This window comes from Octopus bimaculoides, chromosome 2 (genome assembly GCF_001194135.2).
Source record: "Octopus bimaculoides isolate UCB-OBI-ISO-001 chromosome 2, ASM119413v2, whole genome shotgun sequence".
Lineage (NCBI taxonomy): Eukaryota > Metazoa > Mollusca > Cephalopoda > Octopoda > Octopodidae > Octopus > Octopus bimaculoides.
In genome coordinates, this window is record NC_068982.1 from 191276115 (window position 1) to 191292491 (window position 16377).

The 16377-nt window shown below is 38.3% G+C and overlaps 2 protein-coding genes across 3 annotated transcripts in view; both read right to left on the reverse strand.

Annotated features, from left to right (window-relative positions):
- Positions 1–16377, reverse strand: part of LOC106871088 (tyrosine-protein phosphatase non-receptor type 13) — a 217697-nt gene that overhangs the window by 4653 nt on the left and 196667 nt on the right. The gene's annotated exons all lie outside the window — the stretch shown is intronic.
- The window catches only part of LOC106871089 (coiled-coil domain-containing protein 96), a 22251-nt gene continuing 17785 nt past the window's right edge, over positions 11912–16377 (reverse strand). For both annotated transcript variants that reach the window (XM_014917378.2, XM_014917375.2), the window contains exons 9-12: positions 15903–16022; positions 14153–14245; positions 13718–13855; positions 11912–12274 (exon numbers count right to left, since the gene is read on the reverse strand). In XM_014917378.2, coding sequence (XP_014772864.1) covers positions 12023–12274; positions 13718–13855; positions 14153–14245; positions 15903–16022 — 603 coding nt within the window. In that variant the 3' untranslated portion in view covers positions 11912–12022. The remainder of the gene's footprint in view (positions 12275–13717; positions 13856–14152; positions 14246–15902; positions 16023–16377) is intronic.

Below are 16377 nucleotides of genomic sequence, written 5' to 3' on the forward strand. Positions count from 1 at the left end.
CGGAGAGAAAAAAAATTGAATAGTGTTCAGTCAACGGTCAATCATAATAATGGCCGATCATAACAATGGCTGACCGGAAGTTAGAAATTCTTATTTCAGGAGAGCTAAGAAAGGGGGAGATAACAAACGGTGATCGGGAACGAGGGGCTGTGTGTGGGAGGTAATATATATATATATATATATATATATAAAGGCAGAAAGCTGGCATAATCATTAGCACACTGGACAAAATGCTTAGAGACATTTCGTCTGTCTTTAGGTTCTGAGTTCAAATTCCACTGAGATCGACCTTGTCTTTCATCCTTTTGGGGTTGATGAAATAAGCACCAGTTGAGTGCTGGTCTCAATGTGACTGATTTGTCCCCTTCCGAAATTGCAGGCCCCCTGCCATATTTGAAACCAATATATATGTGTGTGTGTGTGCGTATGTATGTATATATATATACATATATATATGTGTGTGTGTGTATGTATATATGTATGTCTGTGGTACTGTGTTTGAACTTCACTCCTTTTATGTCACTGTTGTTGTTATTGTGGTCAGTATTGTCCTAAGTTGTAGGACTTCAGTTTATAATCATTTTTACAAGGAATACAGAAATTGTCTGGTCTTCCATTTTAAAAGGAATGTAGAAATTTCTTGAATGAAGTTTTACTGCATAAAAGTTTTCTTCCTTGCTAAATGTTATTGGTTATCAATTAATTAAATATTTCTAACAGGGATCATAATTAATATTAAGATTAATACATTCATTTACTTTTTGATGGAAATCTGTTTTTCTCTGCTTTGTAAGTTTGGCTGTTCTGTTAGAGAACAACTTTTTGTAATTCTGGAATGGTCTGTTAAAAAAAAAAAAAAGACAAAACAAAATAGTTTCCTCATTGAAACTAAACTCCATGTTGTTGCTATTGAGTTTTATTTAGCAATTTCATATCTGCCTGTTCTTAGCTGGACATTCAGACAATCACTTCACACTCCACTCAAGCAATAATCCCTTCTAGATTTAATGTCCCCATAACAATCACACTCTACTCATCTCTAGCTTTATTTGCCTTTAGTTTTCTTCTCCCATGGCAGCCACACTCACTCTCCATAATTTTACTCCAATCCAGTAGCTCTCATCTGTCAGTTGGATGCACCACAAGGGATAATCAGATGCACAATGAGGAGTGTATGGGTGCACCATAAAGAACGGCCAGTTGCACTGCAGATTTTGAAAATATTTTTCAAGGTTTTAGAAAATCCACTCTTGACCATCTTAAAAACATTTTTTACAATTTATTTATGATTTTATTTATATTGTTAGCCACCAGTAAATTGAGTACTAAAACATGGTATGCCATAATTTTTATTTTATTTTCTAAATTTTATTTTTATTTTAAAACCTTGTTTTGTTTTTTTTTGTTACTTTCCATGTGAAGTATACCAGTAATTATTTGCTTTCCATGCAAAGTTTGCCAGGAATTTTGATCTCCAGACTAGTACAGTGTCAACCACTGCTAGAACAACAACACACTCTCTTCTCCTCATTCTACTCTTTACTCACCCAGAACTCCAAGGTGAACTTGACCACTGTCTTAAAACAAAATACTTTAAATCTAGTTTGTCAGTTTTAATTGTAGTTTGTCCCCCGCTCCCACACATGCATCTGAACAAAAGTTATATACACACTCGTTAATCTGGATGAAATAATACACCTGGTTGAGCTGAACAGTTTTAAAAATTCTTATACATTCTAATGATCAATGTGATTTTGAAAATGATGTACCCCACATTTTCTGATCAGATGACTGTCAGAAAATATAAACCCCTGCTCATCAAATGATTTTAGAAATGACATGTACCACCTGCTGATCAAGATGATTTTTAAGGTTACACATGGTGTAACATACTTCTTAATTTATATGAATTAATTTAAAATGTTAAACATTAACCTTTTTTTTTTCAACAATATTTTTATAAACAATTCTGTTTTATTCCATTACCAATTTTTTGTTGTTGAACTTATTTGTCTTTTCTTTATAAAAAAAAAACCTTTAATTTTTTGTTTTGTTGTTTTTTTAAATTTTTTTTTTAATAATCATCACTCTCGGAGTGGTTGGCGTTAGGAAGGGCATCCAGCTGTAGAAACTCTGCCAAATCAGATTGGAGCCTGGTGTAATCACCTGGTTCACCAGTCCTCAGTCAAATCGTCCAACCCATGCCAGTATGGAAAGTGGACGTTAAACGATGATGATGATCATCATCATCATCATCATTATCTCAGCAATAACATAAGCCAAGTTGATTTATAGTTGGACTTAGAGATTATAATTGATGATTTAATCCTTGTCACCAAATAAATCTGTGTAATGGCCCAGTTCACTTAGCTGTAAATAGGTACCATAAAGACATATACCTCACAATTGGAAGCAGGAGCACCATATAAGTGATGATTGTTTTGTTAATTGCCAACAATAGACTTAAATTTCCTCGTTATCTTTTTGGTGAGGAAATAAATTTTCATCCTCATTAAATGTCTCTTTTTCGTGCTGGCATGGGTTGGATGGTTTGGCAGAGGCCGGCAAGGCCAAAGGACTGAGCCCGGCTTTGTTGTCTGTTTTGGCAGGGTTTCTATGGCTGGATGCCCTTCCCAATACCAAACACTTAAGAGTGTATTGAGTACTTTTTAGGTGGTACCAGCACAGACAGGGTTACCAAGTAACTTGCAACATAAAGACCCATTGACTAGGAGTATTGAGAAATGTAGCTTTGTGTCAGTTGGTAAGAGGTTACAACGTATAGTAGAGGGGGGGAGGAAGATAGAATGACAGGGTGAAAGAGAGTTGGCGGTGGAGATATGTTAGGACATATCCTGGAGTGATATAGAGAATGGAACAGGATGAGTGGAGAATTGAGGATGATAGCAGATAAGAAAGGGGTTAAATATAGAGCGTAGCAGAGACAGAGAGCAATGGCCAGAGGCCCATGTGGTCCCAAGAAGGGACAAAGGTAACTGAAGGGAGTGGGCTATAGTATGTGTCAGTTCTGCTTTCAGGTGATTACAACAGCTGACTAATACCACAGAGAAGCAATGAGTGTTAGGGGTGGGGAATGCTTGATGGGGCATTACCCCCCTCCCCTCAAAATTGCTGGTCTTGTGCTAAAGTTAGAATTATCAAAGATCAATCAAGCATGATACCTCTGTCCTTTTTCTTGGTGTTGTATGCCATCATGGGAATCCTCAGAGTTACCCTTCTAAATATATGAGCAGCAGGTTTCTTCCTTATCAGGTTCCCAGCTGCCCCCTGCTGTTCTAGGGTACCTGTTTGCAACCAGGAGCAGGTGTTCATAATATAGATGCAGGCATAGCTGCTTGCTTCCCAACTGCATGGCTCCAGGATCCGTCCCACCTTAGGTAAATATCTACTACAAAAACCTTGGACTTTGGATTTGATAGATGGAAACTGAAGGAAGCCCATTGTATATATGTATGCATGTGTGTCTTTGTCTCCCTGCACACACACACACACATCACTTTACAATCAGTGTTGGTGTGTTTACCTCCCGATAACATAGCAATTTGGCAAAAGAGACCGACATAATAAGTACCTGGCATTAAAAAAAAGAAGTCTTGTGGTGGGGGGGGAGTCGATTTGTTTGACTAAAATTCCTCAAGGTGGTGCCCCAGCATGGCCACAGTCTAATGACTGAAACAAATAAAAGAATTCAGCCATTCACTTTACCAACACAACCAGGAACCTGACGTTAACAAATAAGCACTTTTCTTACCATATTTCTGTTGGTATAGACTGCATTTGTTTCAGTTAGTTTTGAAAATGATGAAGCTTTTAATAAAATAACTTTGTCATAATTAAACTGGCATTTGGAACATGAATTAATGTGGAATTTTGATGGAAAGTCTTAAAACAGGAAGTTTGTATTATAGGACCAAGGTCGGTCTGAAACAGGTTGAGATCAAAATGGTTAAATGATTGTGTAAAAATGAAGAACTTCACTGTAAAGAAATATTGGCTGTTCATCATCATCATCGTTTAACATCCGCTTTCCATGCTAGCATGGGTTGGACGATTTGACTTATTTCTTTATTGCCCACAAGGGGGCTAAACATAGAGGGGACAAACAGAGGGATTAAGTCAATTACATTGACCCCAGTGCGTAACTGGTACTTAATTTATCAACCCCGAAAGGATTAAAGGCAAAGTCGACCTCGGCCTAATTTGAACTCAGAACGTAAAGACAGACGAAATACCGCTAAGCATTTCACCCGTCATGCTAACGTTTCTGCCAGCTCGCCACCTTTGACTGAGGACTGGCGAGCCAGATGGCTGCACTAGGCTCCAATCTGATCTGGCAGAGTTTCTACAGCTGGATGCCCTTCCTAATGCCAACCACTCCGAGAGTGTAGTGGGTGCTTTTAGTACTAGGTAAACTTCTAGAAAATCATTCCTACTGCATGGCTGTGAGTCCAGAGTATGTAATAACTTTGCTGTGGTGACATTACTGCTATTCTTCAGCATGGTCCTATGTTAATTCTCTTTAATGGTAGCAGGAAACCAGTGTTTTGAGGGAAGGGGTGAGTAGATTACATCAACCCCCAGAAAGATGAAAAACAAAATTGACCTCACCAGTATCTGAACTCAGAATGCCAAGAGCTGGAAGAAATGCCACTAAACATTTTGTCCCATGTGCTGACACTTCTGCCAATTTGTCACCTCAAGGATAAAGATGCCCTTTGGTCATGAATGGCCATGGGATTGCACCTAGAAAGTTCCCCTCTGAGACCCTAGTCCAAGCAAGGTTGTTTTATGGAAGACCAGCAGTGACCCATGCATACCAACCTCCCCTCTCCACACCACTGATGTTATCCAAGGGAAAAGCAAAGGGGCCGATACAGCTTGGCACCTGTGATGTCGCAACTCATTTCTACAGCTGAACGAACTGGGGTGATGTGAAATGAAGTGTCTTGCTCAAGAACACAACACAGCCTAGTCCAGGAATCGAACTCGCTACCTCATGATTGTGAAACTGATGCTCTAACCACTGAGCCATCCACCTTTACATCACTTTAATAATAATAATAATATTGGTTTCAAATTTTGGCACAAGGCCAATAAGTTTTGGATAAAGGAGCAACTCCACTACATTGACCCCAGTATTTGACTGGTACTTATTCTATTGAAAGTGAAAAGATGAAAGGCAAAGTCAACCTTGGTGGAATTTGAACTCAGAACATAAAGGACAAAATGCCGCTAAACATTTTTCCTGGCATGCTAATGACTCTGCCAGCTCACTGCCTTCTTAATACTAATTATAACGATGTTGATGATGAAAGAATGAAAATAAGAGACAGCTGTCGAGAATGCTTGTCTGCTCTGTATCAATTCCGGAAACCATCATCAATGTCTTTCAAAGAATATCCTTGTTTTGTTTCCGTTTTCAGAATTGGTTTCTTTTATATTTGTTTTTTGTTTTCTTGTTGTTTTCTGATAAAGAATAGGTTTATATTTATTAGGTCAGGAACCCAAAGAATTATAAAGAAATCAATCTTGTATATCTTTCAAGATAGCTGTTGTATACAAGCTATTTAAAAGACAGCTGTTGTATACAAGCTATTTAAAAGTTTTCTGTGTAAATAATTGTAAATATATAAACTGGAAGCTTTACTTCTCATTACAAAAAAAAACAAACTTATTTTGAATGTATAAGTTTAGTTTCATTGAGAGGTTTTTTGTGATGAAAACTCAATAAAAGAACCAGACAAGTTGTGCCAGCATGGAACATGGATGATGATGAATCTAAATTGTCATTAAAGACAGCAAAAAAAAATATTAGCAAATGTAAAAAGCATGTTTTTTCCATAAAGACAAAGAAGGAGGTTTCAATATTTCAGGCATGTAGTCCTTTGTCAAGAAAGCAGAAGATTGAGAGGAAAACGTCAATTTATATATGCTAACAAGCAAAGATGGTTTGTAGATGGTAGGAGTGGACAGGCGTATCTTTTACTTGTTTCATTCATTGGAGTGCAGCCATGCTGGGATATCACCTTGAACGTTTAATCAAATAAATCAACACCAAGACTATATTTTTTTTAACCTGGTACTATTCTATTGGTCTCTTTTGTTGAACCACTAAGTTATGTGACTGTAAACAAATGGGTTGTCAAGTGGTGTGGGGGAGGGTAAACACAAACACACAGACACACATATACGACAGGCTTCTTTCAATTTCTATTTATCAAATTCATTGCCAGTACCGCCTGACTGGCCTTCGTGCGGGTGACACGTAAAAGTACCCACTACACTCTCTGAGTGGTTGGCATTAGGAAGGGCATCCAGCTATAGAAAATCTGCCCAATCAGATTGGAGCCTGGATTCACGAGGCTTTGGTCATTCTGAGGCTATAGTAAGAGACCGTTGCCTAAGGTGCCACACAATGGGACTGAACTTAGAACATCTTGGTTGGGAAGCAAACTTCTTAACCATACAGCCATGCTTGCACCTCTGTTTGTTTTCTGACCAAGGAGGAGAGTGCAATAAGCAGCAATTGATCCTGCATCAAAGCCAACACTTCTTCAGTTCTGTGTTATCTTACACAACATGAATTATTTCATGCATTGTTTGTTTAATGTAGAATTACTGACTCTCAAAGCAGCCATTTGTGCCGAGATCAGAATCTTTTATAAAACGAATATACCTATGAGGCCGTCTGGTTAGACTTGCTCTAAGACCAGACTTCGGAGAGATCAAAACCATTTGTGGTGGTGTTGTTTAGCCACAGGTCAGCTCTGATTGAGCAAACCATCTTTTATTATAATAAAAGAGGTCTGGCCATGGCCATCCCATCTTATCTGAGACAGGACAAGACCAAAGAGAAGAGTGGGGGTCTGAAAAACAGATAGTCAATGATGAGGTCACATATTGTGAGACGAAAGAACTCTGACATAACAAATGATAATAATAATATAATAAAAGAAGATGAAATGATAGCATACACAACTACTATGTTAATAATAAAGAATAGTAATAAAAGAATTATAAGCAATAAAAGATGTATTCACTCTTCTCACTCTTTGAATAAAAGATTTTCCCACAAGATGAAAGAAACGATTATCTCCGCCTGAGCACCAACTCCTTCTTTCTCTGTTTCTCCTTCCACAGAATATACAGCTTCCAGTAAGACTATCAGGAATAATAATAATAAAGCCAGGGCGTGGCCGTTGCCAGTTCCGCGTGACTGGCCCTCGTGCTGGTGGCACGTAAAAAGCACCCACTACACTCTTAGAGTGGTTGGCGTTAGGAAGGGCATCCAGATGTAGAAACTCTGCCAAATCAGATTGGAGCCTGGTGTAGCCAGTCCTCAGTCAAATTGTCCAACCCATGCTAGCATGGAAAGCGGACGTTAAACGATGATGATAAAATGAAGATCAAATAACTGGTGTGTGTATTTATTGGCAAAATGACCGTCTACAAATGTAATATATATATATATATATATATATATATATATATATCATCATCATCTTCATCATCGTTTATGTGTGTGTGTATATGTGTGTATATAGATAGATAGATAAAGACAAGCAATGGTCTGCATAACACTATTGAAATGGTAGAACAGAAAGCATGTGAAAAAGGCTGATATTTTCTGTCACATTGTAGTGTAACATTTGTAGAATTATGCTGCAGAGAAAGAATATATATCTATATATGTATATATATATATATATGTATATATATATACATATATATATATATATATATATATATATATATATATCAATGGCAACTGAATGGTAGAAGGATAAAACACAAGACAACACTCTGCCTGTTTCTCTTTCTCTCTGAACACACATCATAACCACCATCACTATCATTATCATCAGCAGCATTTAGAGAAACAAGACTGACCTGTTTCTCTCTCTCTTTGAACACACATCACCACCACCACCACCACCGTCATCATCATCATCAGCAGCAGCAGCAGCAGTCAAAGCAATGAGAAAGATTCAAAAGATGAAAGGCCTTCAACGAGTATTGATGAAACCACAGCAACCAAAACATGACACACAAAGTTATTTGTTTAAGTTAATCAATAATAATAGATATTGATAAATGCAGAAGAAGAAGAAGAAGCAGAAGAAGAGGAGGAGAAATGTATAGTTTGTCATAAGAGCTGTTGGGTGAAAAAAACAACGCAAACTAGATTTTCCAGCTGTTTTATTTGATGGTCCTGGAATTGCTGAACACAGCCAACCTGTTGAGATGAGTGGTGGGCCAGGGTGGGTTTATTAAATACTGGTTCGACACAACTAGTAAAGCCATGATGGCACCAGATTGTAAATGGTGAGCGACCAAAACTATGCTTCTTGCTCATAACCTCTCTCTCTCTCCACTACACATTCTCACTTTCTCTTTCTCACACATAACATACACACTCTCCCCGCTCCCAACAAACCCACTTCCACATATGTATACACATACATACACACACACACTTCTGCACTTATGGTAGGCACACACTCATACACACCCACACAAACACATACACACCAATGTTAATACATTAACATTTGTTTATTCGCTTCAGTCATTAGACTGTGGCCATGCTGGAGCACTGCCTTGAATTTTTAGTTGAATGAATCGACCCCAGTTCTTCTTTATTTTAAACCTGGCACTTATTCTATCAGTCTGTTGCTGAACCTCTAAGTTACAGGAACATAAACATATCAACATCACTTGTCAAGTGATGGTGGGAGTTAAACACACACACACACACACATGCACGTATATTTGACAGGCTTCTTTCAGTTCCTGTTTACCAAAGATTTGGTCAGCCCAAGGCTATAGTAGAAGACACTTGCCCAAAGTGCCACACAGTGGGACTGAACCCAGAACCATGTGGTTGGGAACAAACTTCTTGCTGCACAACTTTGGAAAGTTTCTTCTTCATGGATTCAGATACAATACTGTGTTTATACCAATGCGCACACACACACACACACACACACACACACACACACACTCTTATAACCTTCCCAACCATCTGTTGCCTTTCTGCCTCATCCTTCCCCTCTCTTCTGTATCATGACTATTCTGCTACATGTCCCCCCCCCCCTGCTTTATTGGTTACCCCACTATTCACTACACCCACCCTCCGAAACCTCTCCAATCTCTACAGTTGTCACCTACTCTTCCTTGCCTCTTTTACTTATCACCTACTTAGCTCTTGTTCATTATTCATTCTATTCCCTCCTCTCTCTCACCCTCACCCATTCCCTTCTTCCAAGAACCTGTTGAAAACTCCACCAAAGTTATCAACAAACTGAAACTTACAGATTTTCCTTTTAGCTTGGACATTATTTCCCTATACACCCCTGTCCCAGCAACCCTGCTTATCAACTGACTAACCAAGCATATTGCCTCTTCTCACAACACCAACAATTTGAGGCTCACAGCTCCACATCATCATCATCATCATTTAATGTCCGTTATCCATGCTGGCATGGATTGGACATATATCCATGAAATCTTTACTATAAGGGAACACCTTCTAGTTTGAGGGTTCCATTTACAAAGAAATCTCTGGGTTGCTGAAAGGGTCAAGTTTGTGAGGCCTACTGACCATCACATATATCGACTGGTTGGAATGCAGGGCACCCAACAGCTGTCACTTTTGTAATAATAATAATAAATAAAAAAAGAACAAAAATAACAACAACAACAACAATAATAATGGCATAGACGAAAGTAACGGCATAAAACATTCAGCAATGAAAGAGAAGATTAGAAAAGAGTACTACAGGAGAGTACGGTTAGTGACAAAGTCTGAACTCAACGCTGCAAACAAAATAGAAGCCATTAACACTCTTGCAGTACCGATCGTAGCTTACAGTTTCAACATAATCAACTGGCAAATGAGCGAAATAAAGAAACTAGACTACAAGACCAGAAAACTACTAACCATGGCTCGAATGAGCCACCCAAAAACGGATGTGAACAGGATTTATTTACCGAGAAGCATGGGAGAAAGAGGACTAACTCAATTAGAATTATCTTACAAAACCACCACTGTAGGATTAAATACATATCTTGAGCTGTCAAAAGATCCTCTAATGAAGCTTGTGCACCAGCATGATAAAGTAAAGAAGCTATACTCGGTATACAAAGAATCTGTACAGTTTAAGAAACAACTGATGACAGAAGAACCTAGGATGAAGGCGAGTGAGAAAGTAACCCAGTTTGCTAAAAGGGTTAAGGAAGAAATTGAAAAACAAGCGAAGAAGAAGAGCAAAGAAGAATGGCTAGAAAAACCCATGCATGGCCGATGTAGAGTGAACAAATCAGACGTAGAAAAGCGAGACACTCATGTATTATGGATGAAGACCTCAGGACTGAAGGCCGAAACCGAAGGTTTTATCATAGCAGCAAAAGATCAAGGCTTGGCAGTCAGGGCTTACCACAAGAAAATAATGAACGATGGCACTGACCAGAAATGCAGAATGTGTCATGAGCAAGATGAAACAGTGAACCACGTCTTAACTGGATGCACAGCGCTTGCAAAAACCGAATATATTCATAGACACGATAGAGTAGCGCAATATATCCATTGGAAGATATGTAAACACTACCAGCTTCCAGCTTCAGAAAGACGGTACCAGCATAAACCTGAAACCGTGACCGGAAAAGATGACGTAACAGTACTCTGGGACATGCCAATGAACACCAATAAAGAAATCAAGGCAAACAGGCCGGACATAATCATCAAAGATGAGAAGAATAAGAAATGCTTAATGCTAGATGTGACAGCACCATCAGAGAGAAATGTGTCCATTAAAGAAGTTGAGAAGTTATTTAAGTACAAAGCCCTAGAAATGGAAGTGACCAAGAAGTGGGGAATAAAAAGCAGCGCAGCACAGCACCAGTGGTGATTGGAGCATTAGGGCTAATTAAAAAGGGCCTTGATAAGCAGCTCAACAAACTCCCTTGCAGTGTTAATGTGGGAGAACCTCAGAAAATAGTGTTGCTAGATTCCGCACACATTTTACGCCGTGTACTCCGGTTCAGCAGAAGACAACGGACCATATTTTATTTTAAAATAATGATAATAACTCTTCCTTATTTTGGCAGGAGGCCAGAAATTTCAAGTGAAGAGACAGAAGTGGCTGTGTGGTAAGTAGCTTGCTTACCAACCACATGGTTCCAGGTTCAGTCCTACTGTGTGGCACCTTGAGCAAGTGTCTTCTACTATAGCCTGGGGCCGACCAAAGTCTTGTGAGTGGATTTGGTAGACAGAAACTGAAAGAAGCCCATCATATATATATGTGTGTGTTTGTGTCTATGTTTGTCCCCCCAACATCGCTTAACAACCAATGCTGGTGTGATTATGTCCCCGTAACTTAGTGGTTCAGCAAAAAGAGACTGATAGAATAAGTACTAGGCTTACAAAGAATAAGTCATGGGGTCGATTTGCTCAACTAAAGGCGGTGCTCCAGCATGGCCACAGTCAAATGACTGAAACAAATAAAAAAATAAAAGGCTTAGTCAATATCATTCACCCCAGTACATGACTGGTAAATTATCAACCAAAAAAGGTTGAAAGATATAGTCCTTGTAGGATCTGAACTCAGAACACAAAATGTTGGAACAAATACTGCAATAAAATTAATAATAAGAAGAAGAATAACAGTTTTAAATTTTGGCACAAGGCCAACAATTTTGGGGAAGTGGGGAATTCGATTATTTGGATGGTACTTGTTTCATCGACCCCCAAAAGGACGAAAGGCAAGTCGACCCCAACAACATTTGAACTCAGAACATAATGCTGAAAGAAATTCTGCTAAGCATTTTGTCCTGTGGGCTAATGATTCTGCCAGCTTGCAGCTTTAACTGCAATAATAATTAATAACAATGATAATGACTTCTTTTATTATAATAAGAAGAAGAAGAGTGAAAGCATTTAAACAATTGCATTCAATGAATTTAATGTAAAGCTGTCACAAACTCCATTGGAATCTGTTGTCTACAACAAACTTTTCTGATACTCAGCTGCGGCTATTTTCTTCTGCAATTTCTGTGAATTCATGTTGAACTCTGTGTATCGTAGTTTGAGATTCTCCACTTCTTGGAGCAGATGTTCACTCTCGTCCTTCTGCACTTCAAAGTTGTATAACAAGGTTTTGTTGTTCAACAGGCCACAGCTGCGTTGCAATGCTTGGTTATCATTTTTCAAATAGTCTCGGCCTTGCTTCGTGTTGTTCAACCGGTCCCTCTTCTGTAAAGGTCAACATGTTTGCAACGCATTACACATACATCAATATAGACATGGTTATATACATTTTCAAGTATACATGCACATGCACCCCAGGCACTTATATACATCGATACATGAATATACACTTAGCACACATATACATCCATAGACACAGACCAGGCATGTATGTGCATCCATAGACACAGGTATACACCAAACACTTATGTACATCCATACGCATGAAAACAGACAAGGCACTCCTGTACATCCCCCATAAACATACATAGGGGTATATACCAGGTATTTATGGATGTACAATGGATATCATGGGGTCATAGGCTGGTCGACACAGCAATGGTAAACAGAAAGAACGCCAGAACAATGACGTCTTTCAAGTGTTTGGAAGATTCTTCTGAAGATGTTGATAGTTATTCTTACCTAGGTGACTTAATTAGCAAAGGAGGTGGATTCCCCTCCCCCCACTGAAAACATAGTTAACAAACTGGGAAAAGTGTAGGGAACTGTTATCTCTGTTGGCAACAAGGGGCTACCCTCTTTATGTGAAAAGTATGATGCTTAGGTATGAAGTGTGATGTTGCATAGCAAACAAATATGTACCTCCCCATGGTACCAATTTTGTATAGAAAGAAGTGATGCTTTACACATTGTTGTTGGTAATGCTGGGCACATAACCAGTTGACACCAAATAGTCAGGTTACTGTTGTCATTGAAGAGGCTGTTGTGGTTAAGGTGATGGCGTTTGTGGTATAGGTGTTGGTGGCAGTAGTGGTAATAGTACTATTGGTGGTGGTTTTGGTGATAGTGGTATAGGTGAGTGTAGAGGTGGTAGTAGTGGTGTTGTTGGCAGTGACAGAGGTGTTAATAGTTGTGAGAGTAGTTGTGGTGGTTGCCATAGCAACAATATGGTCATGATGACAGAAACAGAAGGAATCAGAGAAACAAAACCAAAGATTCCAAATGAAACTGGAGCAGGAATATGTGACTTGGAAATCCGACCCAGATCGTTATATGTGATGCAAAAGAACAACTGAAGAATATGATTGTAATTCACAAGAATATTACCAAAGTCATCAAAAAACTCTGACTCTTCAAGACTTTGTGTGGAATCAGATCCAACAACAACTTCATCTTTGATCCAACAGATCCAACAACATCTTCATCTGTTTTTACTGAGCATGACCACCACCTTATATTCAGCGCAGATGGTGGATGGTAGAGACGTCAGACCAGGCACAAAAGACAACAGAGCGTTGCCAAACACAAAAACAGCACATGGAATGACCAGCTAACATTTTGACTATTATCACATTGAGTCCAAGAACAATAAACTTCAAGCTATCTCAGCATTTGTCATTCATCATATGACCAACATTTTTTGTTTACAATAAAAATATAAAAATATTGTTTTTCAAAAATCTCAAACAGAACCATTGATTTCCTTACCTGGACAACGGCCAGCTCCACTTTATTTAATTCTTCCCCCAACATTTTATTCTCTAACTTCATAAACTGTAATTTCTCTTTCAAATGGGTCAATACCTCCACGGTGCTTTTGATTTTTTTCTTTAATTTTTGTAGTTCCTGAAAAACGAAAAATGGAAGAAAAAATACTTTGGCATTTCCAGTGCATTACTCCTTCATAACTTGATGCTAATTACCATACACACAATGTAAATAATGTAAATAATGAAATAACTTTGGTTGTAGATAATGAATCTTTTGCTCCCTGCCCAGAATATTTGAGGGGAGGGGGTGGATGGTCAAAGAATAGGAAATCTTTTGTTGAAGAAAATAAAATAAACATTTTTGTCAAATAATCCTTAAGGATAGTAGTAGTAGTAGTAGTAGTAGTAGTAGTAGTAGTAGTAGTATATTTACCTCATTCCTTTCTTCAATTTTTTCATTATATGTTTGATTTTCAATTTTCAGTTGTTCAAAATCAATCAAATGCAAACCTTCAGCAAGTTCCTCCTACCAACAAACAAACACCAACCATCATAATACACAGAGATAATACCATTCAGCCCATTTAAAAAAAAAAATTCTTCAATATGTAACATTGGTGAAGCAATTATTTAGATATTTACAAAGTGAAAACAGAAATTAAATAATCATTTATTTAAGTCACAGTTTCTGTATACAATAACTTCATTAATTGTAGGTTTATAACAGACCTGGTTTGATTATTGGGGAGTTTAGTTGATTCCATCAACCCCAAAATTTGAATTGTGCTTTATCTTACTGACCCCCACCCCCAACAAAAGAATAAAAGGCTAAGTTGACCTTGGCAGGATTGAAATTCAAATGTAAACAATCAAAAGAAACATTACAAGACATTTTCTTTTCCAATCCTCTTAAAAAAACCATAAACACACCAACACCACTGATTGTCAAGCAGTGGTGGAGGACAAACATAGATAAGATACACACATACATATATATATATGACGGGCTTCTTTCAGTCTCCACCTACTAAATTCACTCGCAAGTCTTTGGCTGGCTCATGGTTATAGAAGAAGACACTTGCCCAAGATGCCATGCAGTGGGACTGAAACCAGAACCATGCACTTGGGAAACAAACTTCTTACCACACAGTGAGATATACTAAGATCAAACTTATTATATTCGTTTTTATTCCTTTACTTGTTCCATCTCCTAGGTTGTGGCCGTGCTGGAGCACTGCCATATGTTGGTGTACAATCTGCAATAATATTTTAGTAACATCATGCGTGGGTTGCTGCCAGAGTTGCCTGAGTGACTCCCTGTATCGGTGGCACGTAAAAAGCCCCATCCGAACGTGGCTGAGGTCAGTGCTGCCTGACTGGCTCCCATGCCAGTGGCACGGAAAAAGCACTCACTACACTCTCGGAGTGGTTGGCATTAGAAGGGCATCCAGCTGTGGAAACATTGCCAAAACACTCAATTGGAGCCTAGTGCAGTTCTCTGCTTTGCTAGCTCCTGTCAAGCCATCCAACCCATGCCAGCATGGAAGGCAGACAGTAAATGATGATGAGATGATTATATATACATATACATATATATATATATATATATATATATATATATATATATATATATATATATATATATATATTTCCATGCCGGTGGCACGTAAAAAGCACCCACTGCACTTTCGGAGTGGTTGGGGTTAGGAAGAGCATCAAGCTGTAGAAACTCTGCCAGATCAGATTGGAGCCTGGCGCAACCTACTGGCCTGCCAGTCTTCAGTCAAACCGTCCAACCCATGCCAGCATGGAAAATGGATGTTAAATGATGATGATGATGATGATGAAACTGAACTCCTGAAACAATTGTACAAGAGAAGATCAATTCCCAACTTTTGTTTTAATTTTCATTGTGTCTAGCAAGAATGCTTCCACCAATATTTTCAATTATTCACTTGATAGCTTAGTCACCAGAGGAAGGGCAATGTCCCTGACAATTAGACTAGCAGAAGGGCAATTCTGAAAATTGGACCAGTCAAAAGGCAGATCCTTTGATGCTTTGGCAGGAAGAAGAGCAACATCTCTGAAAATTTGGTGGAGAGAAAGGCAATGGTTCTGACAATTTGGCTGGGAAACCATTTCTCTTTTATTCTCTTCTTTTCAAACAATTCTACCAAACTTACCGTTGATTTCAACTGTTGTTCCTTTTTCTTCAATTTGTTCTTCAGTTTTATATTTTCCAATCGAATATTTGAAACTTCAGTCTGTCTCTTCTTCTCTGCTTCCAAATATTGTTCAACATCCTGTAAAAGAACGCTGACTGTGTAAGTTCTAAGAAATATAGAATACATGTAACCCAGTGAATTACTGCTATCATGCTATTAAACTAATGCAATACCCACTAGCTTTTAAATTCAATGAGTATATTATAACCCTTTTGATGCCAACCTGCTTGAGATCACCTTTGGTTCTACAACCTGTTTTGGAATAATCTAAATTAAAATCTTCCGTCAAAATTTCCTGTTAATTTTTCTTCTAAAGACCATTTTGGTAATATAAAGTTATTTCATTAAATTCTTTGTTATTTACCAAATTGAAACAAAGACAATGTATTTCAACAGGAAAATGGTAACAAAAGTTTTAAAGGTTTAATGATAC